We start from the raw sequence: 21,696 nt of genomic DNA on the forward strand, positions 1-21,696 counted from the left end.
TAACATAATAAGCAATATCTATCTAAAACCATCTGCAAGTATCATGTGCAATCAGGACAAATTAGAGGCCTTCCCAATGAGATCAGGAGTGAAGCAGGGATGCCCACTGTCACCTCTATTCTTTAATATTGAACTGGAAATGCTAGCAGTAGCAATTAGAGAAGCAAAAGAAATGGAAAGGGTTAAAGGAAGCCATGAGGAAGCCACACAATCATTCTTTGTGGATGATAGGAAGGTATCCTCAGGGAATCAACAAAACAGCTGGTGGAAATAATGAATAACTTTAGCAAAGTCCCCAGATACAAAATAAACACACAGAAATCATCAGCATTTCTATATATTTCCAACAAAGCCCAGCAGCAAGAGTTAGAAAGAGAAAATCCATTTAAAATCCCTCTAGATAATAGAAAATATTTGGGAATCTATCTGCCAAGACAAACACAAGAATTATATGAACACAATTATAAAACACTTTTCACACAAATAAAACTAGATCTAAATAAGTGGGAAAACATTCATTGCTCATGGATAGGATGAGCTAATGTAATAAAAATGACAATCCTACTGAAATTCATTTACTTATTCAGTGCCATACCTATCAAACGACCAAAAACCTATTTTGTAGAACTAGAAAAAATAACAACAAAGTTCATCTGGAGGAACAAAATATCAAGAATATCAAGAGAAATAATGAAAAAAAATGTGAAGGAAGGTGGCCTAGCAGTACCAGATCTCAAACTGTGCTCTAAAGCAGCCGTCATCAGAACAATCTGGTCCTGGTTAAGTCAGAGGGAGGATCCATGGAACAGATTTTGGGTAAATGACTGCAGCAAGCTAGTGTTCAATAAGCCCAAAGAGCCCAGCTGTTGGGACTAGAACTCACTCTTTGACAAAAACCGCTGGGAAAACTGGAAAACCACATGGCAGAAACCAGGCCTAGACCAGTATCTCACAGCCTCTACCAAGACGCGGCCCAAATGGGGATGAGATTTGGATAATGTTGGGTGATATTATAAGTAAATTGGGAGAACACAGAATAGTTTATCTGGCAGATAAATGGAGAAGGGAAGAATTATGACCGAACATTACAAGATGTAAAATGAATAGTTTTGACTACACTGAAGTCTTTGTACAAACAAAACCAACGTGATCAAGATTAGAAGGGAAACAACAAACTGGGGGAAACTGTAACAAACTTCTCAAATCTATCAAGAACGAAGTCAAATTTATAAGAAACCAAGTCACTCGCCAAAGGACAAATGGTCAAAGGAGGCAAACAAGCCGTTTTTAGAAGGAGAAATCAAAGCCATCAATAATCCTATGAAAAAACGCTCCAAGTCCTTCTCGACTGGAGAAACGCCAAGTAGGACAACGCTGACCACCTCCCAGCCTGGCCCAGAGGGCAGGAGAGGAAGCGATCCTCGATCCTCGCTGGCGGGGATGTGGTGGGATCGGGACACGGAAGCCTGGTGGTGGAGCGGCGGCCTGCTCCAAGCCTTCTGGAGAGTCATCCAGAGCTACGGCCAGGTCCAGCCCCACCGCGGCTGCCAGGCCTCCCAGATGGGGGGGGGGGCTCCCCTGTAAACTGAGGGGCGGCGAGGAGGTGTCGCTCAGATCCAAAAAGGAGCTCGAATGGCAGGGACTGGCCTGAGGCAGGGGACGCTCCGGAGGACATGGGACAGAGCCGGGCTGGGCCGGAGGCCGCTCTGATGGCCAACTCACCGTTCCTGGTCTGGTGAAGTCGATGCTGTGGGCCAGGCTCTGCCTCATCTGGTTGCTGAAGAGACGGACACAGACGCTCTGCAGATACTCCGGGGTGATCTGGGGGACACACACGGCGAGTGAGGGGGACCCAAGGCCTCTCCTTGGCTGCCGCCGTCTGTCTGCATCCGTCTGGCTCTCTGCGGGCGGCTTCTGGAAGGTTGTTCCAGAGAGAGCGAGACGTCCGGCCTCCCCCACATTGAATTCTCGTCATCAGGGTCCAAGAGGGCCGGAACTGCTTCTCGGTGCCTCTGCTGACCTACTGTTCAAGGACGGACCATTCGGGATGACCGTCGGAGGCTGAGACCAGAGATCGCGGCTCCGAGGGCACACGAGGGACACGAGGGCGCCTTTCTGAGCCTCAGTTTCCACATCTGTGCCTCAGGGAGGAATCCCCGCACACAGACCTCTTCTATGACAGGGCCCCGGACGGAATGCCCGAATGGGCTTTAGATGAAGGCTGGGAAGCCATTTCTTTTTTTTTTTTTTTTTTCATTTTAAATGTATTTAGTTAATTAATTTAGAATATTTTTCCATGTTCTTTCCCTCCTCCCTCCCCTCTCCTGGAGCCAATGAGCAATTCCCCTGGGGTGATCCTTTAGAGAAGCCATTTCTGCCCCCCACGTCCCCCCAGAGATGTGCTGGGGAGTTACCAGCTCTCTGGGCCGCACATCCTCATCCACTGGACGCAGGGCCGAGCCCTGGGGCCTGGCTGGGCCTCTGCACGCTCTCAGGCCTCGGAGGAAAGGCTGCTCCCCCAGGAGTTCCCCGGCCCAGAACCCCTACCGCAGGGATGCAGAGACCAAGAGGTGGGGGTACGGCTCGGACCCTGAACGATGCTCCAGTGCCAGGGGAAGAGGCAGGACGCCCCCACACACACACAAGCAGCCCCAATGGGGGGAGACAGAAGGGGCAGAAGGGCCCAACTCCAGGGAATCTCCTGAGACTCCCTCGGCCTCTCCCAGTAAAGGGGGCGAGACGCTGTCCTCAGGCGTCCTCTGACAGGCCCGAAGGACCAGGACGATCCCCATTTTACAGATGGGGACACCGAGGCTCCCTCCAGGCTAGGCAGGGCCGGACCTGGGGGCTCTTTCTGCCCAGGCTTCCCTCCCTCTCTCTGCCTCCATTTCCCCACCTGTGAAATGGGGCTGATTGGGGCTCCCCCACTCACCATCTTGCCATTCACGGTGGCCTCCAGGGAATCCACTAACTCGGCCGTGACGCCGATGAGGTTGTGGTAGTCAGCCTGGATCTTGTTGTGGCGCTTCAGGTACGTCATGGTCCTTCGCTCGGCCTCCACGAGCTGCTGATGCAGCTGCTGCAGCATCTCTGAAAAGGGAGTTCGGACGTCAAGCCCAGGCCGGCTCCGGCTACCAGAGTCCGCGGGGTGGGCAGCCGGCCGGCCCTGGGGCCGAGTTTAAGGAGGCTTCTGTGGGCCGCGCTGCCCCGGCATGACGACAAATACAAATTGCCCTTCGGTGCTTTGGGGGGGGGGGGAGCTGCTGCTATTCTAGAGGGAAGATCGCGGCCCCAGGACCAGCCAGGGCACGTGTCGGCGCTCTCGTTGTAGCTCCCGGGGCAGGAGTGCTCCGGCGAGCCCTCCTCATTCCTCGCAGACACAAACCAAGGCGCTTTGGCCTCTGAAAACCTGAAAGCACCCCATCAAAGCCAACTTCGCCATTATTCCTGGGCAGATGCCACAAAACACGACGCAGAAAAAGAAAGCTGCTGACTTCCAGAGTCTGACACAAAGCAGTCAGCACAGAAGGGAGGCCCACAGGGCCCAGAAACCAGGAAATCAGCAAACACATGCTTTTTCCCCCCCAAGAAGAGAGATTGTCCAGGCAAGGACAACATCAATGTGGAGTAAAAATTCAATCTGGAACAGGAGCCGGCAAGGCAGCATTTTAAACGTTGGTCATCTCATGGGAGGTGGAATTATCTCCAGCTTATAGATGGGAAAATTATCTGGCAAGCAAAGTCCCGTGAACAATGCCGGGTGGTTTCAGGGTCCTGGAGCGACTTTAGCTTTCTTCTTTCCCTCCCTCCATCCCACTTTCCTTCTTTCCACTTTGAATCTGATATTCCAGAGGACAAAGAAACGAAAACTACAAAAAAAAAAAAAAAAAAAATAACCTACTCAGCAAAACTGAGTATAGTTCCACAAAGGAGAAAAAGGACATTTAATGAAATAGAGGACTTTCATGTATTCCCGAGGAAAAGACCAGAGCTGAAGAGGAAACCTGACATTCAAACACAAGAGTCAAGAGAAGCATAAAAAAGTGAACATGAATGAGAAATCATAAAGGGCTTAATAAGAATAAATTATTTACATTCCTATATGGGAAGACAATTCACCTAACTCCTCAGAGCTTCATCACTATTTGGGCTATCAGAGTTAGTTTACTTAATGGGTGTGAATCTATTAGGTTAGGATGATCTAAAAAAAAAAGAGAAGAATATTACAACAGAGGGGGAAATGGGGAGGGAGGGAATCAGGTGACTTTTTGAAGTAGACAGTTCTTGAACCTCACTCATCTGAACTAGTTTAAAGAAATAAATATAATACATAAATACATTTTTTAAAATGTTATATATATATATATATATATATATATATATAATATTTTTCCTCATACCCACAGTTGGGTATAGAAATCCATTTTACCCAACAGAGAAGTAGGAGGGGAAAGGACTAATGTAAAGGAGAGAGAGTGGCAAGAGGTAGGGTAGATTAAGGCAGGTAGTGATCAAAAGTGAAACAGTTTTGAGGAGAGGATGGGGTAGAATAAGTAAGGATAAATAGAAGAAAACAGGACAGAGAGAAGTATAGTTTGTGATCATATCTGTGAATGTGAATGGGATGAACTCGCTCATGAAATGGAAGAAGATAGCAGAATGGATTAGAAACATTAATCCAACAACAGATTAGAGTTAGAGGGCTACAGCAGAATCTCTTTTGCTTCAATTAAAGGGGGAAAAAGTTAGGGTAGCAATCATAGTCTCAGATGAAACAAAAATAAAACAGACCTAATTAAAAGAGATAATCAGGGAAACTAGGTTTTGACAAAAGGTATTAGAGACAATAAAGTAATATCGAAACTGAACATATAGGAGGCAGCTAGATGGCTCAGTGAATTGAGAGCCAGACCTAGAGACAGCAAGTCCTAGGTTCAAATCTGGCCTCAGATACTTCTCAGCTGTGTGACCCGGAGCAAGTCACTTAACTCCCATTGCCTAACCCTTACTGCTCTTGGAACCATTGCCTTGGAACCAATACACAGTATTCAATCTAAGACAGAAGGTAAAGGTTTAAAAAAAAAAAAAAAGGTAAGTAGAAAACTGGGGAAAATTTTACAAGTTTCTCTCATAATAAGTTCTCAAATACATAGGAAATGGAGCCCAATTTCTAAAACTAGGAGCCATTCCCTAATTGCTAAATGCCACTACATAGTCTGTATTCCAGAGTGACCAAAGAAAAAGGAAAAGGACCCATATGTACAAAAATGTTTATAGCAGCTCTTTTTGAGAGAGCAAAGAACTGGACACTGAGGGGATGTCCATTAATTGGGCAATGTTGAAGAAGATAAATGAATTGGTGGAATGCTATTGTGCTTTAAGAAATGAAGAACGGGATGGTGGCAGAGAAACCTGGGATGCCTTGAGTGAACAGAAAAACACCAGGAGAGCAAGTTATACCTCCTTCCCATCATTAGACAAGATTTCCAGTCCTCTCTCTCTTGTTGGTCACTTTTGTGGCTCTCTAGGTGACTTTGTGGCCTCGGGGACTCCTCAACAATGGCCTGTCAATTTAGAATGGGTTTGCCACACATTTTTCTAGCTCACATGAATAACTGTGCAAATCCCTGACACCAGTTGCTACCTTTCCTCACCTGTATCAGACCTGTGTCTGGTGGTACCCAGCTCTCGGTCATCTGGAAACTCCCCCCCTCCCCCCCGATCCAACTTCAGGAGTCTCTTCCTGTCTTGTTCTTTCGCTGCCATGGCCCTCCTTCCAGCTTCATGCTCTACCCCAGCCCCCATTTCCAAATCTGGAGCCAGAGACCAGGCCTACCCTAAAGCTTCTCTAGCCATTGAATTTGATAAGAGGCAGTCATAAGCCCCAGTTTCCCACTGCTGGACATCTCTGACCAGAAGCTCCATCTCCACGCGTCAGGATGCGGAGAAGATTTCTATTTGGGGTGGGAATTAGGGGCCTGAGAGATCCCTCCTGACCCTAAGAGTCGAGGAAGCGGCCCAAGGCTGGAGGAGAGGAGGAAGCGCGTTAGAGAAAGGAGATACAACTGTACAAGGACCAGGATGGGAGATGGGAGGTCTTACGTAGGAAACAGCAAAAACGCCAGTATGGCTGGACCAGAGAAAATGCTAAACCTGTGTGTGTGTGTGTGTGTGTGTGTGTGTGTGTGTGTGTGTGTGTGCGCGCGTGACCGCACGCACGCACACACACACACACACACACACACATACGCACACACACAGTCTGGAAAGGAAGGCGGGAATTGGTTTGGGAAGGGCTTTCAATGCCAAACAGTAGAGACAATGGAGAATCAATAGTTTTTCAAGCAAGAGATTTGTGAATCAGGAATTCACTTTGGCCACTGTCATGAGTGATCTGAGGCAGAGACCACTGGCTGGAGGGCTGGGGTCAGGAGGCGGCCACTGCCACAGTCAGGTAAGAGACGGCGAGTCCCCCAACGTGGAGGGGGCTCTGAGACTAGAGACGGGAAGGGCCTTGGGACGTAGCAGAGACGGAATGTTTGAGAAGCACTTGGCAACTGACTGACCATGAAGGTTCTGAGGCTGTGAACCTGGCTGACTGATGGTGCTCCCGGTGGAAATGGGGACGTCAGGAGGAGGAGGAAAGGCGATCCGTTCTGGACAGGGTAGGTCTAACCGTTGTTGTCCAGCTGTTTTCAGTGGTGTTCACTCTTCATGACCTCATCTGGGGTTTTCCTGACAAAAATACGGGACTGGTTGGCCATTTCCTTTTCCAGCTCATTTTTCTGATGAAGAAACTGAGGCAAACAGGGTGAAATGACTTGCCCAGTTAATAAGTATCTGAGGCTAAATTTGAACTCAGGTCTTCCTGACTCCAGGTCCAATGTTCTATCCACTGCCCGTGAAACCGTTAGACACTGACTTACGTCTCCTTCATCTTGGGTTTTGAATAAGGAATAAAGTCTATCTTTTTCTGTCTAAAGCTTCTTCTCCTCGAAAGTAAAAAAAAGAAACCCACTCATCTTGCCAGCATCCCCATTTCTACTGGAAACCCCAGTCGCCAGCCTCAGAGGTCCGAGGGAGTCCTTCCTGTCTCTGGACGGCTGATACCATCCCATGCACCCAGCGGGTGGGCTGATCCCTTTTGGTCCTTACGCCCAGTTTAGTAGTAAAAAGATGCCCTCTGGTTCTCCTTAGCATTTGTCAGAATGTGGCTCACGCCAGGCCTCCCCTTCCCCCTGGCGCCACGCCCACACTTCCTCTGAGAATTTGCCTTTATTTTTCTGGGAAGCCACAGGAGTCTCCCCCTTCTCTTCCTCATTAGGATAATCCACGTCATCAGAACGTTTCCTTCAGAGCCCTCCATTGCTTCTGAGCCGTCTTGCTTTTTTCCGTTTCAGCCTACGGTCGCCTCTTTTTCTTCTTGACTCCCAATTCAAATGGGAGCCCAAAATGAGGGTTGCCGTGGAGGTGGCTGGAGATCTCGGAGGCCTTGTAGCCCAATCTCCTCATTTTATGGGTGACTAAATGAGGGACACCGAGGAAGTGACTCCCCCAAGGCTACTAGCTTAGGGAGAAGCATCACACCTGCAGCCCCCTGTGCCAGCTGTGTATGTATGTGCGGGTGTACACATCTGGGGTTCAAATGCAAAGATTCTCGGTAATAATTCACTCGCATGACCAGGAACGCCGTGAACAGAGGGCCGAATTTCTAACGTGAAGCCATCTTTGTTGTAAGCCTCCCTCTTACAAGTCAACGTGGTCGCTGCCCTGCTGGCGTTTTTATCCATCTCGGAGGCCACTTGGGCGAATTCTCCGAAGAACGTAGGAGCAGCGGAGCAGAACGGGCCCTCGGCGGCCCAGAGGGACGTGCCACGGCCTGGATGAAGAGGCCTCCGGAGCTGGGGCCACGAGGCAAAGGGCTGCCGCTGCCGCTGCTTCGTGGACATTTCGTGGGTATTTAATAACGCCCGAGGAAGTGCTTCTAGGAAGTCCGGATGGAGACCCTCCTGTCGAGTCCACGCCAGGCCTCAGGACTGCCCGGAGGCCAGAGACCCAGAAGGCTGGCTAGCCGAGCTATGCAGTCCGCTCCACTGGGACAAGGCCGTTGGAACGAAGGCACCAGCCTGGCCCAGATGCCACAGCCATCGCCTCATAAAGCTCTGCTGTCCAGTTTTATGGGGTACCAACAACATGAGCAAGATGCCTTGGCACAAGAGTGACATTTAAATAGAAACGCCGTCATCCCAAAAGCTCCGTCTCTTAAAAAAACACATTCTCAGTTATATTGTTAAAATGTTTCTAAGCATTACCCTCGTCCAAGCGCAGCCACATAAATACATCAGGGCTGACATATAACGGATCACGGGCCCAGCTTTATGTTTTCATTGTTAATTTTTTTAACCCTTCCCTTCCATCTTAGAATCCATCCTGTGTCTTGGTTCCAAGGCAGAAGAGCAATAAGGACCAGGCAATGGGGGTGAAGTGACTTGCCCAGGGTCACCCCACTAGGAAGTGTCTGAGGTCACATCTGAACTCAGATCTCCCCATCTCCAGGCCTGGCTCTCCATCTGTTGGGCCACCCGGGCACCCCGCTTCCTCAGCTTTAGGTGAAAATAAAAGTTCTAGCCAGACTACCACCAGGTTTGGGTTTAGGAGGACTTGAGAACCTACAGCCTTGGAGTCCTGTGGAGCCGGCCTGACTGGGGAGCCGTCTCTCAGGCTGCCCCCAACCTTCTTCCCTTTACTCCCTGGCCAACCACCTCGCTCCTCCTCCATCCTGTTCCGGTACTGCCGCGGTCCCAGGAAGGGTATGCGGCTCTGCGGCTCCGTGGCTCCGCGGCTCCGCGCACCAGCCCGCCGCCTTTCTAACCGAACGCCCCTGGTCACTCTCATCTTCCCCACTGAGCTCCTGGCTTTAGAGTGTGCCCGAGAGCTGGGCACTGTGGGTGGCACCCCTGGAGCTTGGACTAAAGGCTTCTTCCTTCACACACGGGCCCTCCTTCTGTAGTTCCAACGTCTGGCAAGGTAAGGAGCAGAAACCCTCCAGAGGAGCCGTCTCTCCCGGATGTTCTCTTGCTGTGACCCAACGGAGCTCGTGGCCGAACGCGTGGCCCAGGTAAAAGGAGGCCCGGCTTCTGCTGGGGACTTGCTGCGAGGAGGCCTGACAGACACCCCCTCATCCCACTGGGAGAGGCTCCCGTCTCACCAAAGGCCGGGGAAGCCCTGCAGCGGCTGCTTGAGGAGCCCCGCCACGTCCCCACACAGACTCGTTCCAGGCAGAGACGCCAGGAAAGCCTGACGACTTTTCTAAGGCCGACGTGTTCCTAACACCTGTGTTGGCATTCGGTAAATGTTATCCAACAATAGCTCTGCTGTGTTGGGGAGAGAACAAAGCTTTGAAAAAGGAAGCTCAAAGAGGCCCAAGAGGCCCCCCACGAAGCCATCCCATTGTCATGGGCCTCCTGCTCTCCCTTCCACCAGCCCCAGGACTTGGCTTGTGGCAGCCTGCCGTGGCTTGCGGCTGCCTCTCCTCCTTCCTGTGCTGGGGGCTCCTGACCCCCCAGCTTTGCCTGACAGGCCGGAAGCTCCCTGAGGACAGGACGGTCTTCTCTGTGACCTTCGCCTTCCCAGGAGCTCTCAGTGGAAGATGTGCACGATATACTGTCCTGCCCGGGGTTCCTTCTAGTGTGACAACCCGTAGCCGTGGGCGCTCCTGCCTCCGTCTGGGATCCTCCCCCCAGCACTCGCTTGTACTAAATCGCTCTGGGTGGTTCTGTGAGAATCAGATCCAAAATCAGAGCAGAATCGGTTTCCTCCGGCGTTCAGTCACGCCTGACCCTCTGAGAGCCCTGGCCCAGGGCACGGCCGCCGAGCCCTTCTCGCCTCCCTTCCCTCTTGCAGTCTGTCCACGCTCACACTCGTGGCTTCCAGGACGCTCTCCCTGTCTCAGCCTCTGCCTCCTCCTCCTCCTGCCTTTGATCTCTCCCAGCATCGGGGCTTTGCCAGGGCGGCCCGACGATGAAGCTTCGGGGAATAACCCGAACGACTTTCTTTGAGGGTTGCCTGACACTCCCAGGGCTTCTCCAGCTCTCCTCGGCGCCCGGCTCTCACGGCCATCCGTCGCTCCTGGAAAACCCGCCGCTTTGACTCTACGGACCTGTCGGCAAGGTGAGGTCTGCTCTGAGCGCGGTCCGGACTGGCCGCAGCCTTCCGTCCAGGCGGCGCCTGCCGGTTCCGGGCTGCAGCCTCCGTCTGCAGTGGAAGGAGAACATCTGAGGCTGCTTCCATTTCTTCTCCGTCTGCCTGCCAGGAAGCGATGGGCCGGCGGCCGTCCTCGTAGTGCTTTATATTAAGCTTCCACACTCCGGGCCTCGGCTCTCGGCCGGCTTTCCAAGGTTCCTTCCGGCCCCACTCACGGATCCCACGAGCGGTCGGCCACGGTGCCTCTCTGGGAAGGGGCCGGCCCTGGGGCTCAATTTCCACTGGGGATCCGTCCCCACAGAGCGAGGAGGACGGTGAAGCACAGCCCAAGAGAGCTGGCGGGATGACGTGGGGCGCACCAGCAGCTTGTCCTGGTCTCACCAGAGGGTTTCTAGGCTGGCCGGTACAAGCCCTCCGGGGCCAGGCAGGTTCTGTGCTGCACATTCTGTGCCAGTGCAGAGACGCTCGTGGGGTGACCCCGGAGCGGGCAGCACAGGAGAGGCCAGAGAAGTGGGGAAGAAGCCGGATCTCGAGTGTTTTCGCGCCTCGCCCCCATCTCCTCTCCTCCTCCAGAGATCGGGCCAATCAGCCCCTGGATGAGATCATGAAGACCTGCGACTCCTGGGGGGCCGCCATGCTGCTGCTGCTCCCCCTCCGTCTCCTGTGGGTGAGATCCTCCAGGAACTTCCATCTTAAGGATCAGCCTTCGCCCCCAGACCCAGCTCCCAGCCTCCTCCTCCTCCAGAGGGGGAGCTGCCGGAGGAGCGCCTGGCGAAGAGTCAGCGCTTACGGCGCGCTCACTACCTGTCGGACGCGGCCTCTCAAGGTCTTTCCCAGAGGCTCGGCAATCCTGTCCTCCCACTGCGTCCAGGAGACCTGGCCCCTGAGCAGCAAGACCGGAGCAGCCTCATCGCTTGTCGTTTTAAAAAGAAATAACAGCCGGCCCCGTGGGGGAGGGCCCCCCTCGGGAAGCTTCGGGCTCCCCCCGGCTTCTGGCCCTCCCGGCTGGCTGACCGCGGGGACCTCCAAGCCGAGCAGCTGCGGACCGGGCCAGACGGGGGTCTCAGAGGGGATCCGCCCACCGTGAGGCCAATGAAAACACGGGAGAGACCAAAGAATACGAAAACCAAACCAAAACCCCCTTAAAAAGAGACACCAGATCGTGCTGTCCTCTTCTTACTACGAAATGACCCCTTTTTGCTTCTCTTTCCAAACTGAACGTTCCAGGGAGTGTCTGGAGGCACGAAGAGGGCCGCCGAGGTCTGCCTTTCGGTGATTCCTGCCTGGCCGGGCCGTCGCTCTGCGGCCTCCATGGCAGCCCTCGAAGCTGGGCCCGTCAGCTCCAAGACCAGAAGCCTCGAGCTGAGGGGGCGCAGCGAGGGCTCCCCAGCCCTTTGGTTCCTTCCGTGTCTACAGAACCTCTCCAGGTGCAGCTCTGCCCTGGCCCAGACAAGGCACAACCAGGCGGGCACCTCCCTAACCACCGGTCAGCCCTGTGCTGCCACTGACCAGCAGAGGGCTCCAGAGCTTCTCACTAAGCCAAAGGAGCTTCTGAGGTTAAAAACAGGATCCTCGGTGTGGGGAGCCCAGAAAGCCTCCCGAGCGGCCCAGACTGTCCCCAGGGGAGCAGCGGGCCCCCCTGGCATGGCACCTCGGCCCTTCCAGGCGAGAGCCCCCTCCTGGACGCTGGGGATCAGAACCTAAGCCGGACCAGCTCGAGCAGGGAAGAGGGGCCACGCCTGGCCTAACCCTGCTGTGCCAGTGCATGAGGCTCTGCAGGGCTCAGCCCGACCCATTCAGCACCAACGAGCCCAGAAGGCTGTCTGCGGAGCTGCTCCCCGCAGCGCACCCTGCGGGCCCTCCCAAGTGTCCGGTCACCGGCTGACCCAGCCTTCAGCCGCGCCCGTGAGCCCCCCCCCACTGCAGATCCTCCGAGACAGGCTGGCACAGCCAAGGGAAACGGTGCTGCCCTCCGAGGGCCCGTCCAGCCAAGGAGACACGAGCCTCCGCGGACAAGGCCAGCACAGCCGGCCGCAGCGGGGCAGCGGTCAGACTCCCGAGGGAAGGCGGCGCATTCAGTCTACGTGACCCCCCGAACAGCCCACCTCCGAGGTCCGAGGGCGCCTGCCCGTGTCATCGGGATTGTGTCTTCATTCCGCCTGCTCGGGGTGTTTTCATCTTAGCTCAGGGGTTCCAGAATTTGGCCGTAGCGGTCCCAAGACTAAAATTTGGGATTGCAGCTCTAGAACCCGTCCAAAGGTCGGGAAAGGACTCGTCCAAGGTCACGAGCAGTGGGTACGCGGGGCTGGGCGACGGCTTGGCCCACCCATCTCTGGCAGGGAGAAGCCTACGTCCCCGCCTCCTGTCCGCTGGGCAATGGGGCCCCCACCAGACTGTCCAGAGACTGCCCGACTGTCTCTACCCCATCCCAGCTCCTGGGGCGGTGGGGCACATGCTCTCGGCCCGGGGTCTCCGGCAGCACCGCCTTCCTCAGGGTGGACACGGATGACCCACCAAACCCCAATCGGAGGTCACTTGGCTCTACAGGAAGCCTCTCCCACCCCGAGGGTGCCCGAGAAGCTGGCAGGGCCCGCTGGCAATGCGGAGCGGCCGGATGGCACCCTGGCTCAGACGGCCCACCTGGAGCGCTGGCACCAGCTGTGGGCACACTTCAGGAAGCAGCTGCCCTAAAACAGGGCCTTCTCTTCCCAAAATCTCTGCTTGGTGACTCCCTGAACATCAGTAGATTCTCTGTTCTGGGGCAGTTCTCCCGCCTGCCTCAGCGATGGGAAATGGGATGGCTGCTCTCCGGCGCCAGCCTGCTCTCCCACCTTCCTCAAGAGACCCTGCTGTCCCTGGGCACAAAGACGCCCTTAGCCCGCTCGCCTGGCATTTCCCTGGTTACTGGACCCACCTCAGAAGTTCGCCCTTCCTCTGAGGACTTGTCAAGGCTTCGGTCCTCGTCCCTCCTGTCAGGGCTCAGAGTTGGGGCAGCTGCAAGGGAGGAGAAAGAAGGGAGGGGGGCTGACAGAGGCCTCCCCAACACGCGGCCATTCCTGCCCCGAGGCCTGGAGCCTCAGAGAGGGCAAAGCTCTCAGTTAGGGCTGGACGTGGGTCTTAGGGCTGGGCTCGGCCTCGCTCCTCCAGGGATGGACTGGGGGGAGTCTGACCGGCGCCACCCAGACAGGCAGCCTGAGGCTGGACCTGAGCGTAAACGACCACCACGAGTCCACGCGGCCACCAGGAAACCTCTCCCTCCCGCAGAGATGACGCCAAACTTGGGGGGCGCCGCGGGGGTCTCCTGTCCTCGGCACACACTCCGGCCATTCTCCTTCCCCGACATCTCCGCCAAGCACGCCCTGGTGGCTCCCAGATACACGCCAGCTCCCGCTGCCCAGCTCCCCCAGGGCCCAGGCACCCCGGCGGCGCCCAGCAGGGGCCTCTCCCAGGACAGCCGGACGTGCTCTCGGCCGCTCTCGGTCCCGGGCGTCCTCCGCTCTCCCCGGCATCCCGCCGGAGGGACCCAGCGAGGAGGCTCCCGGGACGGACAAGTGGCTGGTCATCAAGCCCAGCCCCGAGTGACCAGGGGAGAGCCACGTGCCGACGGCGGAGACGACCAGCACAGAGGCCACGAGATGCACGTGAGGAGGCTTCCGGGCCGCGGCTGAGCCCCCAAGTTCTGGCTCGGAGGCCCCTCGGAGGCCCACCCTGGGCTCCCCGGGCCGGCACCGATCACTGCCCTCTTGGAGACGCGCTCGAGGGCCAGAACCAAACCCTTTTGTCCCCCAAAAGAAAATGCTGGAAAAGCATTCCATGAGCCACTCTGCGCTCCTTCCTGGCTGGCCGCAGCACCCAGCAAGGCCGGACCGGGATGGCCGCTCTGCTTCCCTCAGGCTGGCTCGCGCCCCGGCACAGCGGCAAAACGGGAGACCAACGTGGCCCGCAGGGGTGGGCGAGGCTTATGGGGAGCGGCCGGCCAAGTCCAGTCTGGCCGCGTCCTCCTCCGGGTGCCCAAGACGGGCCGCCGGACATCTGGTGGTTGTCGCCGCGCGGCTGCTCTCCTGGGGCAGAGCCGAGCCGGGTTCGGGGCCTTCAGCTGCCGAGACTGAGCCCGGGTTGGCCCGATCCCCACCCCCCGGGCCGGACGTCGTCCTCCCTCCGGCCTCTCTTTGGCCTCCCCCGGCCTGGGCGCGAAGCCTCCTCTTTTCCCAGGCATTCTGGCTCCTCCCTCAGACACAGCACCGGCACCAGCACCGGCACCAGCACCAGCACCGGGCCAGGAGCCTTCTCCGCCTCCCTTGTCGAGGGGTGACAGTGGCCGGAGGCTTGGAAAGGGGGGGCCTCGTGTTCACAGAGTCCGGCTCCAGGCCGCTTGGCCAGGCGAAGGGAGGGGCCGATCCATGATTCTGACCTCTCTGAGTGACCCCGAGTGACCCCAGCCTCTGCAGCCTCCTCTCTGGCCTCCCTGACGCTCTCCGAATCCACGATCCCGGAGGGAGACAAAAGAGCCTCCCTCGGCCTCCCCGGAGCTCCCTGTGAGGGCTGGCGGGCGCTCTGGTCCTGAAGAACCGCGGCCGGGACGAGGAAGCGCTTTGCAAACACTCGCGAGGCCTCTTCAAAGCCGGCCTCTGCCACGTCCAGATTCCTCTCGTTGACTCCCCGCAGTCCGAGGGGCAGCAGCCGGCGCTCCCTGACCTCCGTCCTGCGGCCGCTGAGCCAGCGTGGATGTGTGAGGGATCCCCCCCCAGGCCTTCGCCTCCCCCCAAAGCCCCCGACACGAGAGGCTCCGCGGCTCCTGGCAGACTCTCGGTAAACATGAGGAGCCCCCCGGCCTCAGCCTGGTCCCGGGGACGTCTCGGCCGCTCCCTCCCCTCCGAGGACTCTCTAAGGCTGCCCCACATTTATGCAGCTCCAGCCTCCCCCACTTCACTGGGCCCAATGGACAGAGCCCTGCGAATGGGCCAGCCCAGCCTCGGCCTCCTCGGCCTCCTCGGGCGCTCACCTTTGCTGTTCTGCCCGCTCTCCTTCTGGAGGGACGTTCAGGAAAAGGACATTCGCAGCGGAGGGGAGACACCCAGGGGTGCCCCCACCCCGAGAGCCCAGCCCAGAGGCCCGGCTCAGAGGCCCGGCTCAGCCCGCGTCCAGGCCTAATTCTGCTGACCACACGGCCTTGGGGAGGGAGAGGAGGGGCAGCGAGAAGGCTCCGGGGGAAGAGCCAGGCCTGGACACAGGCGGCCTCAGACGCTCCCTGGCGGTGCCGTGACCCTGGAGGAGTCCCTTCACCCCCTGCCTCGGAGCCAGGATGGACTCTAAGACGGAAGGGAGGGGAGGGAGGAGGCAGAAAGAAAAGACCCGCGTGGGGGCAGCAAGGCGGGGACGGACCTCGTCCTTCTGAGGAGAAAGGAGGCTGGCCGAAGTGGAGGCCACCTGGGCCGCGGAGCTCTGGGCCGAGCCACGAGCCGAGCCACGAGCCGAGCCACAAGGCTTTCCGTGAAGAGGCCGGCCCTGCTCCGCATGGATCACCGCATGGCCAAAGAGCCAAGTGCCAGCTCTGAGCGGGGCAAGAGCTAAGGGGCGCCCCGGCCCCCCCTGCCCAAAGGAGGCCGGCTCTGAGCGGGGCAAGAGCTAAGGGGCGCCCCGGCCCCCCCTGCTCAAAGGAGGCCGGCCCTCGGGGTCTCTGCAGCTGTCTGAAGGATACGTAGAGGGTGAAGAGCCTCGGGGTGTTGCTGGCTTTGAGAGTCGAGGCCAGGAAGGTTTCCAGCCTCGTCTTTAACTCGGGAATCCAGGAATCCTGGAAGGAAAACAGAGAAGGGCACGTGACGATCGGCTCCCCAAACATGGCCGGCCCAGCGCCCGGGTTCCAGGGGCCCCAGACGAGCCGGGGGGGCCTGACGCTCAGAAAAGCCTCCCTCGGAGGCTCATTCATTATACAGGCCTATAAATACTTGCGGGGGAAATAAATTCTCAAAGCAGTTGCATAAACAGAAGGGAAAGAATCCTGCCGCGTCGCTGGAATATTTCGGGAGATTTAAAGCCGAGCCGTCGGGCCGCCTCACTGGCGGAAATGCCGAGAGCGCTTTGGAACCCGCGGCCCGGCTGCCATCCCCCAGCAGGGCGGAAGGACAGGACGGCCTCCCACTGCCCCAGAGCTCCTCCCAGCCCCCTTCTGGCCCCCCCCCGAGAGCCGGACACAGCCAAGCGCCTGGCGGGGCCTTCGTCCGTGCCACGGAGCGTCTCTGTCCTCCTGGGAGCGCCTCGGAGCCCCTCGCACCAGGCAGAGGAGCCCGTTTGGGCCCTCCTGGGGGGGCTCCCGGGGCCCCCCTTCCCTCCCAGCCATCTCCCCAGGGAGGAGCGCCCCTCTCCCAGACCCCCGAGCTCGGAGCCAGGGTTCATTGTGCTGGGGGGGAGGGGGCTGCCAGGGTGGGAACTCCCTGAGCTGCGGCCAGAGACGACCCTCGGACTGCTGCTTCTCCATGTGCACGCCGGCCGCCTCGTCCTCACCCCACCACACTGTCCTCTCCACAGAGGCGGGATCGCTTCCTCCTTCACTCAACGACCGCCCTGAGCCCTTCCGCCTCGTCCTGGGCCTTTGGACACGGCCTCGAGAGCGCCCCGGAGCCTCGGCGGAGTCGGGAAGGCCCCGGAGCCCTTCTCCGAAGCACCCTTTTAGAGGCACAAAAGGCAGCCCCGAAGATGACGAATAAACCGACCCCTGAAACAGCGACCACAGGAGGCCCCTGACAGTTCGCTAAGCCCAGCTTCGGGCCCCTGATCTGGGGAGACCATTTGCTGGGGGAGGAAGCCAGAGAACGAGGGGTCGGGGGGCCCCGAGAGCGCCCACTCACGAGTGAGAACGAGGCTTCTCTCTCCAGAATCAGTCCAGCCTGAGGCGCCAACCCGCACGTCTGGCCTCAGGCACCGCCTCGCTGTGTGACCCTGGGAAAGTCACTTAACCCTGTTTACCTCGGTTACCTCCTCTGTAAAATGAGCTGGAAAAAGAAATGGGAAACCGCTCCAGTGCGTGATGTCAGTCAGGCACCCCCAAAGCGCCTGAACCTTCTGACTTCTCAAAGATACGAGCTGAGACTTTTCTGGGGAGGCCGAGCTCAGTCTGGGCTTCTCTTTGGTTTTCTCATTTCAGGGGAGACGTTTCCAGAGCTGCCCCGAGTCGGGCAGCCTGACAGCGGCCGGGCCTCGGAGGAGCCTCCTTTTATTGTTCCACGCTATCGGCCAGCTCAGAGTGCGATTTAGCCGGCAGACGGCTGGTCTCCGGGCAGAGCGGGAGGCGGTCGAGGGCCAAGTCAGCTCGGAACATTGGCCTTTGTTAGCAGAGGATGGAGGCGGCCAATGCAGCCAACCACCAACTTTTAAGGATGAAACTGGAGCGAAGATGAAGGCGAAAAATGGAAAAGATCTGCAGACTGTTATTTCTGTCATGGGTGACCACAGGGCCGCCGTACTCGGGTCCGAGGCCTCGGGCCCGCATGCCACAGAAGTCCAGGGAAACACACTGGGGGGGGGGGATAGAAAGAAAAGGTGGCACCAAGCATGGGGGAGTCCGTGCAGGAAGGGAGGCCGTACGGAGCACGTCGATCCTCAAGGAATTAAAGTCAAACCAAAGGCTTGCAAAAACCTCGAGACTGCGCTGCCAACAAAATGGCCAAGAGAATATCGATAAGGAAAGCCTCATTCCCTACAAAACTGTGATGAGAACTTCCGTGACGAGGGGACAACAGGGAACGGGGTCCCCCCTCCCAGCCCTCCCAGCCCGAGGTCTCATCGCGCTTGTTGACCACCAAACACAGCGATGTGGCAGAGAAAGGTCAAGTGACGAGTCCAGATGGAAGACGGAGGCAGCCTAGAGAAGGCCGAGCCGTGTGGCCACGTGACGATGCTCCTGGGGGAGGGCGGGGAGCGCTCGGGGCTCTCATCCCTCCAGAGTGGCCTTTGGTCCATCGATAGGGTCCATCAGAAGACGGTTCTTGCTGATGCGGCCATTCCGGAGAGCCGTTTGGGCCTGCGCCCACAGGGCCAGAACCCTGTGCACACCCTTTATCTGCGGCCAAACGACAACAGGAACAAAGGAAAAGGAGCTGCACGTACGCCAGTGTTTACAGCGGCTCTTTTTATGGCTACAAAGGACTGGAAATGGAGGGATTCCATCCACTGGGCAATGGCTGAGCACGTGGTCGGCAGGAGAATGTCAGAAAAACCTGGAAGAGCGCCATGCCCGGGGCACAGTGAAGTGGGCAGAAGCACGAGAACACGGCAATACCGCGCGGCTGTCCCGAGCCACACAACGATCCAAGACGATTTCCAAAGAATTAGCGTGAAGAACGCTCTCCGCCTCCAGAGGAAGACCCGATGGAGTCTGAACGCAGACCGAGGCACACTTTCCCCTCTTCTTCTGCGGGCTTTAATCCGTGTTTTCTCTCCCAACGGGACTAATACAGATACGTGTCATGCACGACTGCTTCTGCATAACTCACGTCAAACTGTTTGCCTTCTCACGAGGTGGAGGAGAGGAGGGAGGGGACGAGGGAAAACTACGGACACACGACATGTTTCAAAAGGATGTCAAAATTGCTTTAACATGTAATTTCAAAACTAGTAAAATATTTGAAAATGTTTTAAAAAGGATCTTGGAGAGTCAGGAACAGACGGGAGAGAAGGGGCCGCACTGTTTCGGGGACATACAGACGGTGTTTTCTTGGGGCCCCACGCTTCATCTCGGAACAAGGGCCGGCCTTTAACATCATTTCTTGGGGGGACGCTCTATGGCAGCAGGCCACGGAACCCTGATTCTACGAGACACGTGACATCTGAGGCGCCCCGGGATACCCAGCTGAAGACGGCCAACAGGCGACGGGAGACATGGGTGTAACCCACAGGGGAGATCAGAGCTGGATGGAGGGAGCTTAGTAAGCCCTGAGGGGGGCTCGAGGGAACCCAGGAAAGCAGATGAGCTGACCAAGAGAAAACATCCAGAGAAAAGAGAAGGAATTCTAGGCCAGAACCTTGGGAGGCAGCCATACAACATGGGGGGCACGAAAAAGACCACAAACGAGCAAAAAGGTCCAAAACAAGCAATCTGACAAGTAGAAACACTTGAGGAAAGATGCAGCAGCAGCCAAAGGTGGCGAGAATGTCCGAAGGGGCAGGAGATGATCAAGCCGAATGAGGACTGAGGAAGGCTGGCTGATTCGGTAAGCTAATAGTCAGGGAAGTGGGAGAGGGCAGCTACGTGTGAGGAGAAGTGGAGGACGTACTGCAAAGGTTCAAAGAGAGAACGTACTTAAAAAAGAGAGAAGGGAGAGAAGGAGACAGAGAGAGGGCGGGAGAGAGGAAAAAAGAGAGAGCAAAGACAGACTGGGAGGGAGGGAGAGAGAGAGAGAGGAGGAGAGTGAGAGAGAGACACACACAGAGAGACACAGAGAGACACAGAGAGACTGATTCCTCTGGGGAAAGGGCCTGGGTCAAGCCTGTGGTCACTCTGGCAATCAGAGGGGAAGGGCTTCTCACTTTGTGGGAGATTTACTTTCTCTCCAGGATGGCACAGTGATAAGCTAAATTCTTTTTTTTTTAAGTCCTTCCATCTTAGGATCAAAACTGTGTTTTGGTTCTAAGGCAGAGGAGCAGTAAGGGCTAGGTATTGGGAGTTAAGTGACTTGTCCAGGGTCACACAGCTAGGAAGGTTCTGAGGCCAGAATTAAACCCAGAATTGGAGGCAGCGAGAGGCAGGCTTAGCAAAGGAAGCCTTGGATGGGAGACTGGGAACCCCTTGGGGGCAGAGCTCAGCCCGGGACAGCTGGAGTCCAGGGGCCTGAGGTCCTGAGCACTCGGGGTGGAGATGGCAGAGAGGGTCCTGAAGATTCAGTGCTCTGAACCGTTAAGCTGTAGGGAGCTGCCCCCTGGCCGGAGGAGTTAGCTGGGGAAGCCAGGCTGAGACCAAGCAGAGCTGGCCACCCTTCCCCACAAAGGGCAACAAGAGGGCAGGGTCTGCCCTAGCACCAAGCCCAGATTTAGGAACTAAAGCTGCTAAGAGGCTCTCCCAAGAAGACACTGACTAGTAACAAAAAGGATTACAAACCCAACTTAACAACAACCATAATTCAAAGAAAAGTCAAAGAAAAACCATCAAAGGAAAAAGATTTTCAGTGAGGATAACACGAACACCTCAAAGAGCCAAAGCCCGAGTGAAAAAGGAGATGTAAGTTCTGGGAGAATCCACAGCCTAGAAGAAAAAATGGCCAATCTTATTCAAGAAGCAGAGGCCGTATTACAGCCAAGCAAAATCAGTGACTCTGTGAGAGAGTAGAACAATCACGTATTAGAACAAAATCAAAGATTAGAAAAATAGGAGAAAACACGAAGATTTCTGGCATCAAAAACAAATGACCTGGAACCCAAAGTAAAGAGATTATTAAAGAATCACTGGGGAGGGGCAGCTGGATAGTTCAGGGGATGGAGAGCCAGGCTGGGAGACGGGAGGTCCTGGGTTCAAATCTAGTCTCAGACACTTCCCAGCTGTGTGACCCTGGGCAAGTCACTTGACCCCCATTGCCTAGCCCTTACCTTTCTCCTGCCTTGGAACCAATACACAGTATTGATTCTAAGACAGAAGGGGAGGTTGTTTTTTTTTTAAAGGAATCACTAGAATCTGAAAATCATAATTAAAAAAAAAACGGGAGGGGGCAGCTGGGTAGCTCAGTGGATTGAGAGCCAGGCCTAGAGACCAGAAGTCCTAGGTTCAAATCTGACCTCAGACACTTCCCAGCTGTGTGACCGTGAGCAAGTCACTTAACCCCCATTGCCTACCCTTACCACTCTTCTGCCTTGGAGCCAATACACAGTATTGACTCCAAGACGGAAGGTGAGGGTTTAAAAAAAAAAAAACAAAAAACGGGGACATCACATTTCAAGAAGTCATAAATGAAAACTGTCTCAATCGATTAGGGCTGGGATAAAGCCAGAAAACACTGTTTATGCCCCAAAAGGGAAAGTGGGGAGAGTCACAGTGAAATCCAAAGCTTCCATATCAAAGAGAAAGCACTGCAAACATGCAGAGAGGAGTTCAAGAATCAAGGAACAGCAGGAAGGATCACACAAGAGCTGGTAGCTTCTACCATGAATGAGCGGAGATTATGGAATAGGCGTACAAGCAAGCATAAACTACACCATAAACCTGATCAGGCATAGCCCGGGGGTGGGGAAGAACAGAGGTTTAATGGAATAAAGGACTTTCAAGCATTTCCGAGTTGATGAAAAGAACACCAGAGGAGAGAACTGGAATGGAAGTGGGATGCCTCAGATGGCCTCGTGGACAACTGGAGAACGGCTGGAGAAATCATGCCACGGGAACATAAGGGAATGTGATCATGCCACAAGAAATGGAAAAAGATTTTGGAGATTACGGGTGGTGCTAATGGACACGGAGGGACATGAGCAGAACCAAGAGGACAATTTATACGAGAGCAACGTTCTTGAGAGGAA

At 56.0% G+C, this 21,696-nt stretch overlaps 1 protein-coding gene across 1 annotated transcript in view; it reads right to left on the bottom strand.

Annotated features, from left to right (window-relative positions):
• ARMC9 (armadillo repeat containing 9) overlaps positions 1 to 21,696 on the bottom strand; it is a 57,124-nt gene that overhangs the window by 24,976 nt on the left and 10,452 nt on the right. Inside the window, exons 5-8 of the mRNA XM_044675661.1 lie at positions 15,902 to 15,994; positions 15,206 to 15,230; positions 2,933 to 3,090; positions 1,723 to 1,821 (exon numbers count right to left, since the gene is read on the bottom strand). Of these exons, the coding sequence (XP_044531596.1) occupies positions 1,723 to 1,821; positions 2,933 to 3,090; positions 15,206 to 15,230; positions 15,902 to 15,994 (375 nt within the window). The remainder of the gene's footprint in view (positions 1 to 1,722; positions 1,822 to 2,932; positions 3,091 to 15,205; positions 15,231 to 15,901; positions 15,995 to 21,696) is intronic.

This window comes from Gracilinanus agilis, chromosome 4, assembly GCF_016433145.1.
Source record: "Gracilinanus agilis isolate LMUSP501 chromosome 4, AgileGrace, whole genome shotgun sequence".
Lineage (NCBI taxonomy): Eukaryota > Metazoa > Chordata > Mammalia > Didelphimorphia > Didelphidae > Gracilinanus > Gracilinanus agilis.